Here is a 19180-nt window from a genome sequence, read left to right on the forward strand (position 1 = left end):
TTATAGATCAGTTTTTTGTGACACCCCACACTCACTCTTAAGCTGGGTTTGGTATCTACAAGAGAAATTGTAAACCCATCGTTATTAAACTAATATACTTTTTGCAGCTGGTCCCGTTACACTGTGCCACATGCATTTATACTACAATATATATTTATATTTACACTACAATTATAGTAAATTAATACTCGTATGTGATGACGTATAGACTGTATAACTTGACCAACCACACAAACAAACTTTTTCAAGGCTTTTATTTATTTTTCTTCCTTCCAAGTTTCACTTTTGCTCCATCGTGTCACAGCATTCAGAATTATTGGCACTCCTGGTATAGACAAACTTAACGTGAGATAAATAAATCAAGAACTTAGCTATTCCCTTTGCTTAGAAAGATGATAAATATTGCATCATAGGTTAAAGTCATCTCATAAAAGATGATTATAAAATTGTTGGCACTTTGTTGTATATTTGGCATTCATGCAAATCCACCTGATATTGGTGCAGTTCTGACTGCCCCCAGTTTTACCCATCTACTTCATGCCTGTCTCTTTATGAAATTTAACTAGCTTTGGATTACCAATTTCAATTTTAGCAGCGATTCATGTGGCAGGTATCATTTTCAAAATGATAAGGGAAAGTAGAAAGAAGGTAATTTAAACAAATGGAAAGAAAAAGTGACTTGAGTATTAAAAAGTCCAAGCTGCTACTTGGTCTGTTTATCTTTGAGTCATCTGCACCAAGTGTCAATAATTCTGGAGGGCACTGTAAATACAGTTTAGTGAGAGAAGTGCAATATTTTTTTTAGGCATTTAAAATAATTACACACATTCTTTATTAAGATGGAGAAGGTTTGATGAATTGAACTTGGCCTCACCGAGACCTACTTTTCAAATTACCTTATTTACTGGCAACATAAAACCGTGTCAACAATTTAAAGCAGCACATAAAGTAACAGCCTGGGTGTGATATTGTATTTGGAAAAGGAAAAGGAAAAAAACGTTACTGATTAATGTTTCGGCTCATGTCCCGGTAATTCAATGTGAATCCCAGTGTCTGAACTTCACATGGAAGATCTGGCCTCATGCTGTGGACACAACTTTCAGTGCCAATCTCAATGTCCAGCAACTATCTCCCACCCTGAGAGGCTGTGAGGATGGAGGTCCTGTTACTCTGCTGACCTCGTACCCTGTCTTTTCAATTAAAACAAAACTGAAACTTTTCTGGCAGCCCAGAGTGCATTGACAACCCCCTTGCATGAACAACACAATGGCTGTGTGTGTGTGTGTGTGTGTGTGTGGGAGAGACAGAGAGAGAGAGAGGGAAGGGAGAGAGAGAAGTAGAGTGTGTATCGCACATCTCAACATCTTTTGTTAGAGTACAGAGCACAGTGTCCAGAGTTCAATCTGAACTCATCTATTCAGCACCATGAAACATTATGTGTGAGTGGACGGTGGGAGATGGGGGGGCCTCTTGGTCCGCTTTGTGTTCCCATTCTGGCTGTGTCTGTCTGGCTCTGGGTTTTCTCTCTCTGCGGTACGACCGTCCCTCATCAGACATCACGGCTGCTTCGGCCGTTCCAGCTTCATTAAGGGCTCTGCGGTGTCTGAGTCGCTGTGGTGTTTTCTCTCTCGCGGGGACTCGACTTTGCTGCAGCGTGTCCATGAGGGGGAGCGCATGTACCCACCTCTAGGGAGCACAGGCTGCTGGGAACCTGAAAAGGAAACACACAGCGACTTCTTAGCAACAGGAATCCAAAGTCAGACATAAATATAGATGCAGTGTTTTTTTAATTAAATACTGTATGTAAACAGACAGAGCTCACGCTGAACACCTGTCATATTTCACACTGCTCAAACAAACCACAATTGTCTTAATGTTTACTGGCGCCTAGCTCCACTCCTGCTAAAGTATCCAGAGTTCAGCTCTTTAAATGCAACAGAGGCCCTAATACAGTTGCTGCTTGCTTTTTCTCTCCCAGCCATTTAAAGCCTTTGGTTTATGCAGCATGCCTGCACACACAAACACACATAGCAGCCATTTCCTGACAGGCCACAGATTGTTGTTCCAAGATACCAGCATTGCCTGCATTTTAAGAGACTGTGAAATTGAGAGACTGACCAACAAAGATGTGGAAAGAGTTTTTTTTTAAATTTTTATTGATGTACATTTAATGCATCTAAGATGCTACACAAGAGTATTACTCAAACATAATACTTCTTTTTCTTTCCGTTAACCAGGAAATACATTACATACCATACATGATCTCTTTGCTACTCACAACAACATGGCCATCTTATATCAACTATTTATTTAGCTGTACTTTTAAAATAAACATTTTTCCAGTTCTGTGACCAATGCCATTTCACACCACTTGGTGGTGATGTCCTACCTAGCAGACAGCAAGGCAGCAGAAGAAATGACAGATAAGAGACCTGACAACTTACTCTGCCTCTCACTGCCCATATCAGTCTTATGTTCAGTCTCCTAAGTGAATGTTAAACTCGGTATCTGGCTTATATATCTTCCAAAATGCCACACCCATGTCCTCAGACATACCACAAACTGGGAGACAAAGAGAGAGAAAGGGGAGGGGTGAAAAGACATATTGATTTTGGAAGATTGATGGCGTCTCCAGTGGATTTTAAAAAGCAGGACAACAACCTCCTCGACTGCACGAAGGAGTCTGCTGCAACGAGTGTCACAAACACCTGCTGATTGTGGTTATATAAATGTGTGCTTGATGTGTACCTACTGAATTTATGCACTTTAAATGTGGGTATGTAATGAACATCTACCTTTTTTCACATTCATTTTGTACATTGCTCAGATTGCTGATGACCTGTTTCTGCCTTAACACCTAATCAACAGACTGATGAACATGAAATCAGCTAAATAACTGAAACAGACACAGTGAGAAATGCTTGTACATCTAATAGGCAAATTAATTACATGGCTTCTGATAACATAAATAGATTTTCTTTTTCTCCCTTCTCCTCCTGTTTGTCCCTCTCACTGTCACATTCACAGAATACCCTAAGCTATGGGATACTGTGCTGTTTTCCTTCTGTGCTGCTGGCAAGCAGCCATTCAGATTCTTCAGTCAGCATGCTGCTGCATAACTGAAACAACTAACATGAGGCTCTCCTACAGAAAACCTGTGAAGGAACAGGCAAAGTGACTGTTGTACAACACCGACTTTGTCTTTGTGTGCGCACATGTACATACAAAAAACAATACAAACAACAATAAATTGCCCTCTACTTCAACTCACTCATGTATTGTATTTAGGGGAAACAACAGTCCTTTCACATGCTAATCCTTGCACAACCCAATCGGTGTTGGGGAACTGGGGCAAGTCTTTTGCAAAGATAATGGTCATTAATTCCTGGAGTGGCCCCAAAGATCAGCAAGTTGAGCTGAGACTTGACCTTTTACATTCAGACAAACTTATTCAGTGAGGCAATAAAATGTGAATCGCCACAAAGACAGAAAGCTGCTACTTCAATCATGCTTCTCCTCTGGCCAAATCCATGGCAATGACATCACTGCAGGTGCAAGGAGACTGGAAACACCTGCGTTGACATCACTGATTAGGCCTGTTGTGTTTTTGCCAGTGCTGATCGAATGTTGTAGATTTCCACTATGATGTCGGGTCGTGTTTCCACGAGAACGTTCCCTCTCTCTCTCTCTGCTCCACTGCTAACACCAAACTAGATGTTTCAAATGTGTTCACCGCAACAATCAAATGAGATAGATGAGAGTATTCTGTGGTGTAAACAAACCACACACGGACAATCAATCGAACTCACTTTCTTCTTTCACCTTTTGTCTCCAAACCTCATTGTTGCCTGTTTCCTACATAACCTCAGCCTGTCACATGATCACGAAAGAAATCCTCGGTCCAAATCCTTACAGCCAATACCCACTCTAATACACAGCTCAGAGCACTTGATCACAAAAAAGTCCAACAAACAGAAACACAATAGGTTATAGTTTGCGATGTCATCGGTTCAGACCGTGTTACAGCTCCATTCACAAAGAATAGGAAGCAAAAGCCATGCCTGTGGTGCTTCGTCATGGATGTGTGTAAACGTTATGGTTCATTAGGCTCTAAAACAAAGAGAATAACCAACTGGACAGAGTCAAGCTTTTGTTCTTTTGTGTCTCTGGAGCTGCTCTAGAAAGAGACGCCTGATCAAACACTAATTACCTCCCTGTTCCAAGCTTTCAGGAGTCTAGTCATGAAGTGCAATTGATAATGTTCGCTAATTTAACTTGAACTGTCCATAATAGGATGAAAATGTCAGCTGCCAATAGATGAGAGAGAAAGAGAGGAAGATGGGAAGGGGGTGAAGGGCAAATGGAGAAGAAAGACAGCAGGATAAATGAAAACAAACAAGACACAAGTATCTATAAATAATGTGATCCTGTAGTTACCTAGATTATGATAAGTGTTTAAATGGCTTTTGAAGGACTTTGTTTCTTGCAGGGAAAACTGAATTATTCAGGAACCTACATTTAGCATGAACTCGCTTACCCATCTCATGCTGCCCTCTCCTCTCCTCCCCTCTCCTCCCCTCTCCTCCCTCTCCTCCTCTCTGTACTTCCTTTAACCTCTCCCTCAACTCCTACATGCCCTCCACACAATCAGCACTTTCCCATAGAGTCTAAAGCTCAAGCACAGCACAAGTCGCCACCACCTGACCCACATTCATAATGCAAACTTTGACACAATATGAATTAGTAAAAACAAAGTGGTTCTCTTTCTCCACCACCTCACTGACAGAAGTTATGAACAAATAAACCAACAATGTTTCAGTAAACTGCCTTTGTAACGATTTTGGTTTGCAATATTTCATCATTGTAGCTAAATCAAGGTTGTTCAAGAAACAGAAAAACTTTCTGTGTGAAGTCAGAGGGCTGAATAATGAAATAGGTTTTAGGGGATACAGATGAAAAAGAACAGCTGGTTCTCACAGCTGAGATTTGTGCAATAAGGTTTGTCTAAATCCTTTATACACACACACACACACACACACACACACACACACACACACACACACACACACACACACACACACACACACACACACACACACACACACACACACACACACCGCTGTCAGTCAACATTTTCATCCAAATACAGCACCATAACGCTACAATTACATGGACATTTAGCCCTAGTGGAATTCAAACCACTGGCAGATGTACAGTAGGCATCATTCACCAAATACAACACAGTCAATTATCCTGATCAAATAAAGTTTAAATAAAAACATACACACATTGCAAGCCACACTTATCACTTATTTGTACCAGGCTTTTCTTCGTCTGTGGCCTCGATACAGATAATCTATCAATATCAAAACATCATGTTGTGCCATATAACTCTGACATGATGCAAAACACTTTGCAGTTGTGCTACACTGCCTGTCTGCAGCCATCTTGGCAACTGCTCCTATCTGGGATTGTTATCCCTCCTCTGTAAAAGCCGTATCTCAGGCAGAGAAAGCCGAGGAATGAAGGATAAAGGCGAGCTAAGAGGCAGAGCATGTGGGTGAGGGGGATTGTGTCTATGCCGTGTGAAAGATATAAACCTCTCAAGACGTGAGAGACTTTTGGAAGTAAGTTGAGAAAATTCACAGCCGATTCATTCAAGGTTAAAGACTCTGAGCAGGAGGAAATGTTTGCCACATCCTCAGATGACTGATCTATTTTAATTCATGATTTGTGCAGGTAAAAATAGCGAGAGTGAATGACATGCTGCTCACTGTGAAATTCTCTCTCAAGTTATTTAACAATCAAATATATCATATATTCTCAGAGTGCTAGCATTTCATCATTATAGGGCTTTTTTTGTTCTAACAGATCTGAGGCCGTGTCATTGAAACCACTTAAAATCATAATCGTGGTGAACAGCTGCTGACAGCAGGGCTTCGTCTTAATGAGACAGGAGCGCTCGTGGCTGTTGGATCTCCTGCATCTGCACCACAGGGCCACACCCGGAAAGAGTGGCTCACAAACACTGTTTTTCCTGCTCAGCTGTGGAAACATAGGCTCAATGTAGAGGGAAGTAAGTGTAGAGAGTACTGCATGTGAAAAACTCCTGTCATTTACTGGCCTGTTGTTGTTTGAAGTCAAATTGTTTGAGACATGTTTAATAATTGTTGAGTGAACATTGACAGATTTGATGATCAGACTGATTTGGACTGTGATTTTTAAGTATGTGTCGAATCTGAAGAGACTTGAATCCTTTTACTGTTGGATTAATTGTGTCAACTCATTATATGTAGTCAATTATAAAAAAAAAAAAAAAAAGTATAACAATATGGTTTCACATTTTAAAGTGTCAAAACCATTTTATACATTTAATATCAAAACTGATAATAATTGATTGATTTTATTACTCTTACTTCCTAATAGTAACAAGACCAGGAGCTCATTGAGGAACTAGAATCTGATGCTCTCTGTAATCTGATGATCGTTCTGTGCAAGTATATAAGCAGTAGTGATCTGGCATCTTGTTTTCCTTCTGGGTGGAGATGCGGTCCCCCAGGGTTAAAAGCAATATGTTTAAATATTCCTTTCCAAATACAATAAATGTGCTTAATTTGAAGTAAACCTCGGCCACACTGCTCAGTAGCACTTTATTATGTCTTTAATGACTAGATACATCATTTTTATGTGGTTGTTTTCTGTAACTACTGTCATTCATAGTCAACATCCTCTAATGTTGTGTTTTTGTGCCTCCTACTGTAAATCAAATTTTCTCCTCAAGAGACAATAAAGATGAAAGTTAGCAAATGATCATGATGGAAATTTTCCACTGTTAAATGTTTTCCATCCAGTTTGAATAAATCTGCAGCTGTGATTCATCTAAGCTGGTACAGTAAATCCATGATATGTGATCATCTGGGCAACCACAATTTTGTCATGCTTTACAGTTACATTAATACTATCAGTAGTGGAAATCCTCTTGCTGTATATCATAAACAGGATGCCTGTTTTCAGTTTTAGTAAAACTGTTTATCTGACTACTTTAGACTACTTAAGAAATGCCCACCCCTAGAGACTCTTCTAGTCCACATGTCCTTAGGCAAGATACTGAACCCAAAATTGCCCCCAATCTATCACTGGTGTTTAAATGTGTGTGTATGATAGAAAAAAAATGCAATATGTAGGTAAAAGTACTGTGTCAACATGTAAAGTGCTTTGAGTGGTCGTTAAAACTAGAAAACACAATATAAATGAAGACCATTACCATTTAGTTTTTATGAAGAAACAAAGAAAAGTGTTCTTTCTTGGACATATGATGGGCCTCTGCACTAAGAGCAGATATAACATGTTTAATTTAATCATCTGTGGAGCTGAAGACAGCAGCATGCCGTACAGATGGCCCACTGGGACCATAACTCACACTTAACAAGCTGTGCCATGATAAGGAGCGTTAGTAATATACAGAAAAGAGAAAGTAGAGAGGGAAATATGTTACTGAAGGAAGAAGAGAGGAGATACTGTAGTAAGAAATCTAAGAGGAAATCTGAGTGAGAGCAGCCTGACATTGAATGTGAGGAAAATCCTGTTTTGTAAAGTTTTAGTTTTGCCTTTCAAGAATGAGTGTGAAGTCTGACAATACAAAATGTGTGTTTCAATTAAAGGAATAATTCACCCAAAATTCAAATCTCATTATCTACTCACCCTCATGTCGACTAAGGGCTGGGAGAATTTTCAGAGTCCTCCGTGCCTTCTCGGAGTTACGGGGGGGTCCGCGCAGCAGTATTTGTCCATATAATGGTTGTGAATGGTGCTCACTTTTCTTTGTCCAAAAAGACACACCAAATAACATCCAAATACCTCCATACTGCTCGTCTGTAATGTCCCTCTTGTATTGAAGCCCCGACATGAGAAATTGTTCCGCCGGATTTGCACTGACACAGGAAGAGCAGTGAACTGAGACACTGGGAGCTTCCGCTACAAACAAGCTTAAAATATAAACTTATTTAATTTTTTTCGGAACAATTTCTCATGTCGAGGCTTCAACACAAGAGGGACCTGGATTACAGACGAGCACTATGGAGGTATTTGGATGTTTTTTGGTGTGTCTTTTTGGACAAAGAAAAGTGAGCACCATTCACAACCATTATATGGACAAATACTGCTGCGCGGACCCCCCCGTAACTCCGAGAAGGCACGGAGGACTCTGAAACTTCTCTCAGCCCTTAGTCGACATGAGGGTGAGTAGATAATGAGTGAAATTTGAATTTTGGGTGAACTATCCCTTTAAGTCAAAGAAAGACCAGAATGATGAATTTCTTTGTTGGGCTTATAAACCCGAAGTATGAGGGTTTTATATTTTATCAGTCCATGCACAAAATATTTGTAACACATTGTCTAAAGTGTGTCAGTAGACCTTTAAATTTCAAACGCTCAGCGTGTTTGTATGCTGAGAGGCAGTGGTGTCTGTGGAGGAGAGAGTTCACTGTCCGCATGCAGGATGAGGCTCCCAGGTCATAAATAAAACATGGAAAAGATTTTGTGCTTACTTTTGCAACTCAGGAGAAAGATGTGCTCGCCTTTTATTATGTACCTGCTGCTTTGACACACATACAGTGAACTGTCTCACCTCTATACAGTATGGTGTAGGGCCCATATAGTGTAACCAATTAATGTCACTAATTTGCAAATAGGGGACTAGTGTGATGCAGCACAACATTGCATCCTTTAATTTCCAGAATTAAATGTGATACTAAATGTTATTAGTTAATACGAGTATAGACTAAGACAATTTCAAAATAGTTAAACTTCACTTTCAGTTCAAGGGAAGTTCATCCAGGAACGATACTGTGGAGAAATAATGTGACATTTCAAACCATTAAAGCTCAGTGGGGCTTTGAGGTCCCTGCTGGGCCATAATGAAATGAAAGTCCTGCTCATACCCACACCCACACACACACACACACACTGAAAGGATACAAAAGTATTTTGCAAGCAAAGGCAGCTGTTTGCGACTATTTTTGTTGGCACTTTCATAAATCAAAATGTGTACGTAGGCCATGGGTTAGCAAATCTGTCCAATCTGTCTGCACACATTAACAACAGATGTCAAACGCTAACGCAGCAAACAGCACACATCTGCGCAATGTACACATTTATGACTTATAGCTTGAACTGACTGTAATTGTTGAAATTCAGTGAGAATGTGCAGTGAAGATGCTTCATGGTTTGCACTGATTTCTATGCAAACTACTTGTTATACTTATTTATGCGGTTCGATTTTTAGAAGGCCGTACCTGGTGGGAACTCGTTGTGGTTTTCCTCATCAGAGTCGGCAAAGACTTCAGCCAGTTCCTGGTCAGACATGTCGGTCAGCTCAGTCAGATCCAGGAGGTCGAAGTGCACCTCTAAAGAAGATACACTGCTCAGTGGTTCTGCAAGACAGAGACAAAACACTTCACTGTTAGTCTGGAGCCAAGTTGAGAGATTAACATTATCCACTCGTTTTTGCTGACAGTGCAAAAAGAAAAGTGTCTCTTTAAAAGAAGTGGTGGATAAACTGTATTTCTTAGGAACACAGAGCTCCTCAAACCATTGTTAACGCTCTTGACTCCCTACCTTGCTCATAATCAGATCAATATCTTGCTCTTGTGGTGCTTTTGTAAGATCGATTTCAATAAATATATAATTTTCACTCAGTTATCCACTTTTATCTGCACATCTCATGTAAAGGTAAGTGTTTTTTCAGAGGTATTTCAGTCACGGTGGATTTCTACAATCTGCCTCTATAGTCAGAGAGTTACTATAATGTAGGCAGTGACTGAAGAATTGAAACATGAGCAAAAGTCAGCGGAGAGGAAAATACTGTAAGTAGCTCTTGAAGGATTGTGACCTTCACTTTTCTCTAGGGTGCCCACATGTTCATTTTTTGCACATGCCTCTCTACAAGCCAGTACTCTACTACTGCAAACAGGATCAATATCACATGTAATGAACATCAACATACCAGAACCAGCATTTCAATCAGGCTGTCACCAAAACTGAAATGTTAAAGGGATAGTTCACCCAAAATTCAAATTCCCTTCCTTATCTACTCACCCTCATGTCGACTGAGGGCTGGAAGAAGTTTCAGAGTTATCCGTGGCTTCTCTGAGTTACAGGGGGTCTCGGCGTAGCAGTGCATGTCCATATAACGGTTGCCGGCGTCAGTGCGATTACTGACACCAGTGCAAATCACACGAGATTCGGACGGACCGGGAAGAGGAGCTTCCGCTACAAACAAGCTTGAAATATAGACTCAGAACAATTTCGCATTTCGGGGCTTCAATACAAGACGGACACTACATACGAGCAGCATGGAGGTATTTGGATGTTTTTTGGTGTGTCTTTTTGTTACGAAGAAAAGTGGTATCCATTTGCAACCGTTATATGGACATGCACTGCTATGCCGAGACCCCCTGTAACTCAGAGAAGGCACGGAGCACTCTGAAACTTCTCCCAGCCCTTAGTCGACATGAGGGTGAGTAGATAATGAGTGCAATTTGAATTTTGGGTGAACTATCCCTTTAATGTTATGTCCAAGGGTCCAAGAACATCTGCTTGGCCCAACATCAGCTAGTTAGGAACCAATTAGGTGTAATAGAGCTGAACTAATCTACCATTGTAGTGAGAGAAATGATTCACTGAGACAGATGGAGATGCATTTGTATTTCGTAATGAATCAGTGGATGCCTGGTCTGCTGTGCAACGTCAAGTCTGAATGAAACACTTGACTGGTTGTTTGTGGGCGATAGGTTATGTGACAGGTTGAAAGCTGTTATTATCCCATCTTGTTGCCTGCTGTTTTCCAGGCTGTTTAGGGCAACGCTTCAGGCTGAAGAAGCAGAGCCTACTCTCCTGCTGCTCTGCTCTTTGTCTATGCTAGTACATTTAATTCTCAGCATCATCCTCTTGATAGACCACATATTGATTTAGAGATGGCTGATCATCATGCTGAAGTGGTGGCTGGTCATTTTGCCATGTTTAAAATATACAAAAAAAATATGTATCAGCAGAAATATCAGGAGACCCTTGGAATGAAAATTAAGAAAGCAGGTACTAGGGCAGAATACAAAAAAGAAAGGAGAAAAAACGCATAGGGACTGGGTCACATGCAACATTATCTTCATAGGCTTATGTATGAATACTAACAAAGCCAGTCAGCATGTAAATGCTCCAGTCCAGAGGAAATGAATTTAGAATTTGTAATTGAGTAAAAAAGAAAAAGAAAAACAGGGACAAAGAATGACAAAGAGATGAGAGAATGGTAGTATCAGAGAAAGAGAGGGGATGGAAGCAATATTAGTGTAATGGTTTTAACATGTTATTTCACCTCTCAATAAAACATATTCCTGTAAAACATGTCTCTTTACCTCTGTTCTCCTCCCCATCTACTTTTTTCCAAATTCAAATACAAGCATGGCCACTTCTGTCCCAATATTAAAGATCTAACTTGCAGACATTGACGTTACTGAACATAAAAGGAAATCTGTTATAATCCAAATCTTAAAGAAAGAGACCAGTTTTCATCCTCGCTATTGAATAGTCACACATAAGCTTTTGACTCATCTGTCCATGTCACAGTTTGTCTCATACGTCCACTTATCATCCAGCAGTTTAGCAGATCTTTAACTGCCTTCATCTAACCATCAGTCACCACTTAGATATAGACGTATTCTTAATCCTGCTCTGCCATCCTGATTACCTGACTGATTACAAAATCAATGAATACATTAGCCATTTGATGACTTGGGAATGTGACACCTAATTAAAGGGTTAAGCTTAATCGGTCTCCATCTGTACACCACTCAACACAAAGCCACATACAATTTAACAGCAGCAACAGCAATAATGGTTTTACATTCAATGGAGCAAAACCGCAACATGCAGTGTGGTTGACAAGAATCACATAGCACCTGTTATTTATGCATCTAATATTTATGTTACTTCAGACTGCTTCTTGAATGTGAATATAGTTTACTTTCCCTACACTGCCAGGCACTTGCTTCGAGCTATCAGTCTTTTTGACCCCTTTTTCTGGAAGAGAAGGCAGTGAAACAGGGAGGCTGGAAATTGTGGAGGTGGAGATGAAGAGAAATAGGCAGGATGATGGGAGATGAGGGAGAGATGAAGCGAAGTAGAGAGGTAAATGTAAACCAACAAGACAGGGAGGGAAGAAAGGGAATGTAGATGAAGAGGAAGGAAAGCATTTTGTAAAGGAAAACATTCTCAGCCTCATTTCCTTGCCATTTATTTTGGATTGGTTGCAAGGTTATTCCCATTCTGCTGCGCTTGTTTTCTAACCACCTCTCCCCCATCTCCTTTTTTTCTCTCTCCCACACCCATTCTCCTTGAATAATTGATCAGTACGTTTTCTCTCCCATGCAGTCACACTGAAACAACTGCCTTCCTCTAAATAGCCAATCAGGGGAGCTCCCAGACATCAAGTGGGGAGGACCCACAAGAGAGAATTCAAGCTGTGACTAAAAAAAAGAAGAAAAAAAGAGACTTTTTGTGTCTGAAGCAGATGAATGATGTAAAAGCCTCTCCTTTCCTTACCTCTCCCTACAGCGAGCATGCAGCCTCGTGGCCCACACATTTTTGTACGACATATCTTTTCATGTTTTTAATCCAACACTTCATATCCATGCCTTTGTAGTTAGGTAATTAATTTCACTGAAAAGTGATGTGTCCTTTAATATATCATATATTTTGTTTGCATGCTCTGAATTTGTCCAATGAAAAGGTTTTCCTTTCATTTTCAGTCTCTTTTCCCCTTTTCCTCTCTCCTTGTGTATAGAAAGGTACAGATGGATTCAATTGAAGGAACAAAGAATAAGGAGGATGGGTAAGAGGGAGGAGTTCACATTTGGGAGAAGGGATAATAGAGCAGAAGGGATGTGCCTTGCATGTTAGATGTGTGTAATCCCCTTCCCTCTCTTCTGGCCCGTCAGGGCTCTGAGGTCATCAATCCAGCCTGAGCTGCTTGTAATGATGTCTGAGATTTGATAGAGCGAAGACAATTGCGACAAGGCTACACTACGGAGACAGAATATTAAATACACAATGCTGAAATATATTTTCTCTGAACAATATGTTCTGTCATGTTTGTTGTTTTTTAATTTTACTCACAGACAGAGCATACACACAGCTGATGTCCATACACAGCTGACAGGAAAAGGAAAACTTTCTAACTTGGAGAGTGTACACACAAAAAGGTGCAAACCAGTGAGTGCTTCAATGTAATCCCATCAAATTAAAACATGTTACACAACTATTCTCCAGCATGGCATGCTTTGTCCACCACCACTGATGGAGTAAAGTTAGTTGACAAGTGCATGACATGTGTTAATTATGAAGGAAATAAGCTCAACCAAGTTTTAATCCATCTCCCAGCTCCTGCTACAGTATTAAAGATCAGTGCAAACAGATAAACACGTTTACTTCTCTGACCACTCCCCAGCAGTTACCAGAAACTCTTAATCAATGTTTGAACATCCACCCAATCACAATATGACACATATATACACATCTACTGGTCATAATAGTGACAAATTGCTCATTTCTGGGATATCAAGATGTGTGTCTTTTTTAATGTAGCTTGTTTGCTCTGAGCCTAAAAATAAATGTAGCACATGACTCAGAAGCGACTCTGGTTCCCTCTCTGAATTAAAAACTGCAGCACTAGGAATGTATTTGTTTGTGTGCCATTCAGCATGAAGCTGCAACGTGGGTTTTGTGTCAATGTGGACAAAACCCTAACAAATATCTCAATTGAATAAACTGCTGAAGCTGATCCCTTGCTGATATTGTGATGACACTGATCGAGGAGGAGGGATGACACTGTTATTTTCAGGACGGTATTTTAGCTGCATTTTTCCTCTTAAATATTTAAACTCAAGCAATGGTCTTTTTATGTCATACTTGACTTGACTGCCTCTTCCTCTCTTGCCACATACTATTAGTTGACCTGGCAGGTGGCGTGGCTAGTTAGTGGGACAGATTAAATCACAGAGACATTAGCCTCTGGATGAGTTGTCCCCTTGAAAAAGTGTTTAGTTAGTGAAGCAGATAAAGGCTGCCTTGTTACCCATGTAGCCCCAGTATCCGTCTCTGTGTTTCTGTGCTCTGGTCTCTGAGTCTGGCACGTACAGGGAAGTCTCTGTATGGGACTGATGCACAATGAGTTCTTTCAACCAATGCTAAGCCGCAGCGGCCTTTGAGAATGTGGGACCAGAATACCTAAAATAGGCAGAGATCATTCAGTGGGTTTCAAGATCAGAGAAGATCAACCCTGGACCCCACCGTCCATCCATTGTGTCTTACTATATTTTACTGTAGATTCATTCACTGGTGACTGTCACTGATAAGACTCTCTTTAATGGAGGCAGGAAATCCTCTGCCCTCCCCCCTTATCTCTGTCTTTATTGAATATTCTTGCTATTGATCAGGGATCTTGCTCTAGACATTTCCACCTATGCTTAGCTGCAACACCTCTTTACCACCAATGAATATTCATCACTGTTTATACCCCCCTCTTTACCCTTTCCCCCCCCCCGGTACTCACGTCTTTTCTCAGTGATGTGCAGCAGGCTCGCGGTGTGCCCCGACAGGCTGCCTTCCTCCTCCCCTGGCGGGTGCTGGAATAACTCCTTGGATAGGTCGCCTGAGCTGGAGGGCTTCAGCAGCTTCTGGATGTCTTTATTGGGCTCTATGAATACACACAGATACAGGAACAGGTTTTACAGATGCTGGATTATTTGCTCCACTGGCTTATCTGTAAATTACATATTGGGGTAATGAAAAGGAACAAATTACTTAGAAAACACGAGTGTGAAAGAAGTCAATGTTCACCCCAGTGTCTGACAGTTATGCTCACTGCTCATCTTCCTTGGATGTTATATTTTCGCATAATTATAAATCAAAACTTGACATTAATCCCTAACTGTCCGTAATACTTGAACATCTCCATTTTTACTATCTGTCCTTTTTTACCTTTTTCATAACATTCGTACATACTCTGAATTCCTGTTGTGCACACTGCACATGTATCGTTGATGTTTAAAGTTTCATTCCTTGAAAGGAGAGTGGTTTGCATTGGCTGCAGGTAGACACCTAATTCAACAGTTGTCACAGTATCGTCATTTTAATGTTTCTCTAAAGAAAAGGTAATCAGAGAGCCTGGTCATGCTCTTTACTCAAGCCAGCTGACAAAGCATCTCAAACATCCATTCAAAATAGAAAACCATGTTCAGACAGGCTGTTAACAAAGTCTGAAAATAGAAGGCACTTAAAATATCCCTTCAAATGCATGAGTATGCACAAACTCTAAATTGGTTAAACCTGATCAAGGTTAAATGTTTGTCCTTTTTAAGACAGCTATAAAAAAACACAATGGAGGCTGAGTTAGGTGAGGATATTAATACAGAAGCACTGCAATTTCATTTTTAAAAACCCTCAGAATTAAATATACATTTGCTATTGCATGAGGATGAATTTCTTAGTAACATGATAATGGACTATTCTATAGTCACACATCATGCAGGTTGCGTATAAAAACATTGACATTTACAAGCAAAAAAGACTAAAAAAAGAAAAGAAAAAGACTGTGTGTATGGAGAGAACACTGAGTAGAGATGACAGCACTATGGGTGTTTTATGATATGCAGAGTTGATGGAAAGTAGTGTGGGAGTACACCATGGCTTCCTAAGGAGTCTCACCAGATGGCTGGTATACTGTCTCTGCTTGCAATATGTTCTGAGACAGTTGAATTTCTCATTTCAGATGAAAAATGTGTTAAAGCCAAGGCCAAGCCTGAACATGATAGATTGTTATTTCACCCTGAGAAACTCATTGCTGGATATTGATTGATTTCTCCCGTGAGGAGACACGCTATACCTTTACCTCTGTTGCAATAATGAAATGTTTGTTCAATATTTAGACTGTCTACCAGCAGCTTTGATTTCCCTCTCCATAACATTCCTGAGCAAACACTCATTACCAAGATCCCGCTAAAAATATTGTCCCTGACCTTTTTACCATCCATCCATCTTATGCATTCACTTTGTCGCATTGCTTTAGTGACGATAGATGCACGCACTTTCCAATACATGCTCATGATATTAGAGTGTGGATGAAATAAATCTCTCAAGGATACAAGGAAAGGAGGACAAGTTTACACAGATGGCCTGATGGAGCCACCACCTGCTGAGACGACTGTGAAGTAGATCAAGCAAATTCTGAGAAATCTAAGTTACTGCTGGTAAAGGACAGTCAGCTCTCACACATCACATGTGCCCTTTGCAGGCCCTGTCTTGAGAGCTGTCAGCCGTGAATGTCTGTGAATCAGCAAAGATGGACAGAGCTGTTGACACAGACACAGAAAGAAAGAGAGAGAGGGAGGGAGGGAGGGAGGGAGGGAGAGGGATGTGGACAGAGAGAAGGGGGTAGGGGAAGTTGTGAACAAGCTACTGTACATTTGCCAAACTCAATGCCTCAGTTCAATAAATCAATCAACATTTGACTGTGTAGCTCAAGAAGGAGGAATTAACATGCTCTCTCAACACCCTTTCTGCCAGATCATCATGTGTGCTGCTTTCGCTCCTCCTTGAATTTTATATCCTGACGATATCCTCACAGGTAGCGCTGGAAATAACAGCTAATCTCTTATTTTTGTACCACAATACAAACACTGGCACTCAGAAGTCAGACCTTGTGACCCTGTTCTGTGATACATCATAATAATTTCCCCCTCTAATTCAATCTCATTTTGTTGGGGAATTAGTCATGGGCAGGTTGTTTTGGCCCTCAGCATTAGATATGTGAACAATAAGCAAACAAATTAACACAAAAACACAGTTGTGTCTATTTAATTTGTAATGGCTACAGATGTTGTTGTTTTACCCAAAGTTATAATAGAGTAATAAAGCAGCATATTAATGGTAGTTGGGTGCACACTGTAGATTCAGATGCAATTTATGTACTGACTAAACAAATAAACTGCCCTTCTAATGCTTTGTCTCACTTTTACACTATGAAAAGCTGACAATATGTAACCTGCACTGTATGTGAACAGTTAACTTATCAACCCTTTGAATGTGTAGATGGTACAGTACAATAGTGGCACTGAGGCATTGTGAAATGCCACACAGCACAGGCTTCTCTGGATGGCCTTTTACACAAAGGCCAGATGGATCCACTGTTGTGCTGCAATTTGTATTTAATCGGTCCAGTTCTTGTGTAGTTGACCTATGGTGTGCACATGTAAAAAAAGACCTGTGCTGTGAAGCAATAAATTAAATATGAAGCTCAAATGCAGAAATGGACGCTCCACAACTGGATCCTAGGTGGAGAAAATGATCAAAGACAGAGCACCAGTGCACTGCTATATTTAAACCTAACATACATCAGTAACTCTTGACTATGACCAAACTAAAATGCAGTGACATGGTTCAAGGAGAGCTCATAGGACAGCCATTATTCATGGAGGTTTTGGTCCAACCATTCCGAAAGTGTCTCCCTTATTTCAAACAACATGAACATACGAAGAAAGACAATTTCAGCAGACAGGCAAGTCACTCAACAGACAAAGACACTGAACAACCATGCCAGACTCGTGCACTGTGACAAAGGATGTGGCATGTATAAAAGAAAGAATAGAAAATGGCTCTTACCTGGGCTCCCTGCCCCTCCCTGTGCCTCCATGCAGCTTAGCAGAGAGTGTCCTGCTGTTCACCACACCAGCATCGGAGAGTGGAGGAGGCAGACAGGGAGGGAAGAAGCAAGAGGCAAGGGGACAGTGTGTCTGTGTGTGTGCATATGAGAGAGAAAGAGAGCAGGGGTGGGTATACAGCGAGACCTCAGCTTCCCAAAGACTCTGCTCCTCCTTCTTTTTTTTGTCCTCTGTTGTTCTAGATTTCCCAAACAGGTGATGTTGGTTTCCCCTTTTGCACAGTCCACCTGCTCCACTCTGCCATCAGCGCTGTCTGAGTGCTGCACTGCCTCACAGAGCGAGTCCACCACAGTGCGGGGGGTCTGGGAACAGCGACATCACTTCACATTTCCAAGCCACTTGGTTTGGTAAGCGCAGCATTGTGAGGCTTGGCTTGATATGTACAGAATACACAGAGAGAGATCCAGAGCAAAAGAGGGAGAGAGAGAGAGAGAGAGAGAGAGAGGGAGAGGGAGAGGGGGAGAGAAAGGAAGGGAGGATTGAGCTGGCAGCCTGCCCAGACTGAGGGAGAGAATGGGGAGTCAGGGAGGGTAATGGACCACTCTAGGGGGTGGATTGTGTGCGTGTGTGAATGAGTATCCCTGTGTATGCATGTGCATTAATATGGCACAATGCATGGATGCACTTATAGGGAAGTTGTTAAACCTGATGATGGAGCAGTTCATCCCAAACGTATCCAGAGAACAATGGTGCCTGGATGAAAGAAAGGTGAATAATTAAAATAAAATATAATCCAATTTAACACAGTTTAAAGAATAACATTTGATTATGCGACTCAAAAGAGCGATGACAAGTAATACATTCACCTATCACTCAGTTACTTGCCTGTAATGCTTGGCGGAAAGCTGAATTCAGTAGCTACCTTCAGAAAAGCAGGAAATGGTGCTCCTTTCTGCTGAGAGAAATTCTGCAAGCAGAGCTCGCCCTCTAGTGGCAGCACCTGACACATGCAGTAATAAAATGTGATAACATTGTCACACCAGAAAACCACCAGAAACAACAAAATACAAACAACCAACAAGGGCGGGTTCAATGTAAATCATCTCCTTCTGTGACTTAAAGCCTATACCACAAGAGATAGTAAGAACACAAATAGAAAAAGTAACTGAGATGTCACCTTGGAGATGTACTACAGATTTAAATAATATAAAATAAATAATATCTTAATTCAATTTAGTTGGTTCAGTTTTAGCGTCTTGGTGTTATCCATACTCACACCATCATAACTTATGGGGACCCTTGGATAGAGCACATCCAATATTAATGTTTATATTTTTATCTCCTACCACAATGCAAAATGGCTGCCTGCTGTGAAAAAGGTATTTGAGGTGCTATTGGGCCCATTCCCACTTTACACAGAGTAGCTATAACTGGGTAAAATCAGTTTTAACTTCCATATAAAATATCTTCAA

At 40.8% G+C, this 19180-nt stretch overlaps 1 protein-coding gene across 1 annotated transcript; it reads right to left on the reverse strand.

Annotated features, from left to right (window-relative positions):
• Positions 1-1556: 1556 nt before the first annotated feature.
• dbndd1 (dysbindin domain containing 1) lies at positions 1557-18165 on the reverse strand (the record flags this gene model as incomplete). The annotated part of the gene is made up of 4 exons (XM_083969356.1): positions 17710-18165; positions 14603-14746; positions 9294-9431; positions 1557-1711 (listed from the first exon to the last, which is right to left on the reverse strand). Exons 1-4 carry the CDS (start codon positions 17738-17740, stop codon positions 1557-1559), a joined length of 468 nt encoding a protein of 155 aa, XP_083825482.1. The 5' UTR covers positions 17741-18165.
• Between the last annotated feature and the right edge of the window lie 1015 nt (positions 18166-19180).

Source organism: Trachurus trachurus (assembly GCF_905171665.1).
Source record: "Trachurus trachurus genome assembly, chromosome: 3".
Classification (NCBI taxonomy): Eukaryota; Metazoa; Chordata; class Actinopteri; order Carangiformes; family Carangidae; genus Trachurus; species Trachurus trachurus.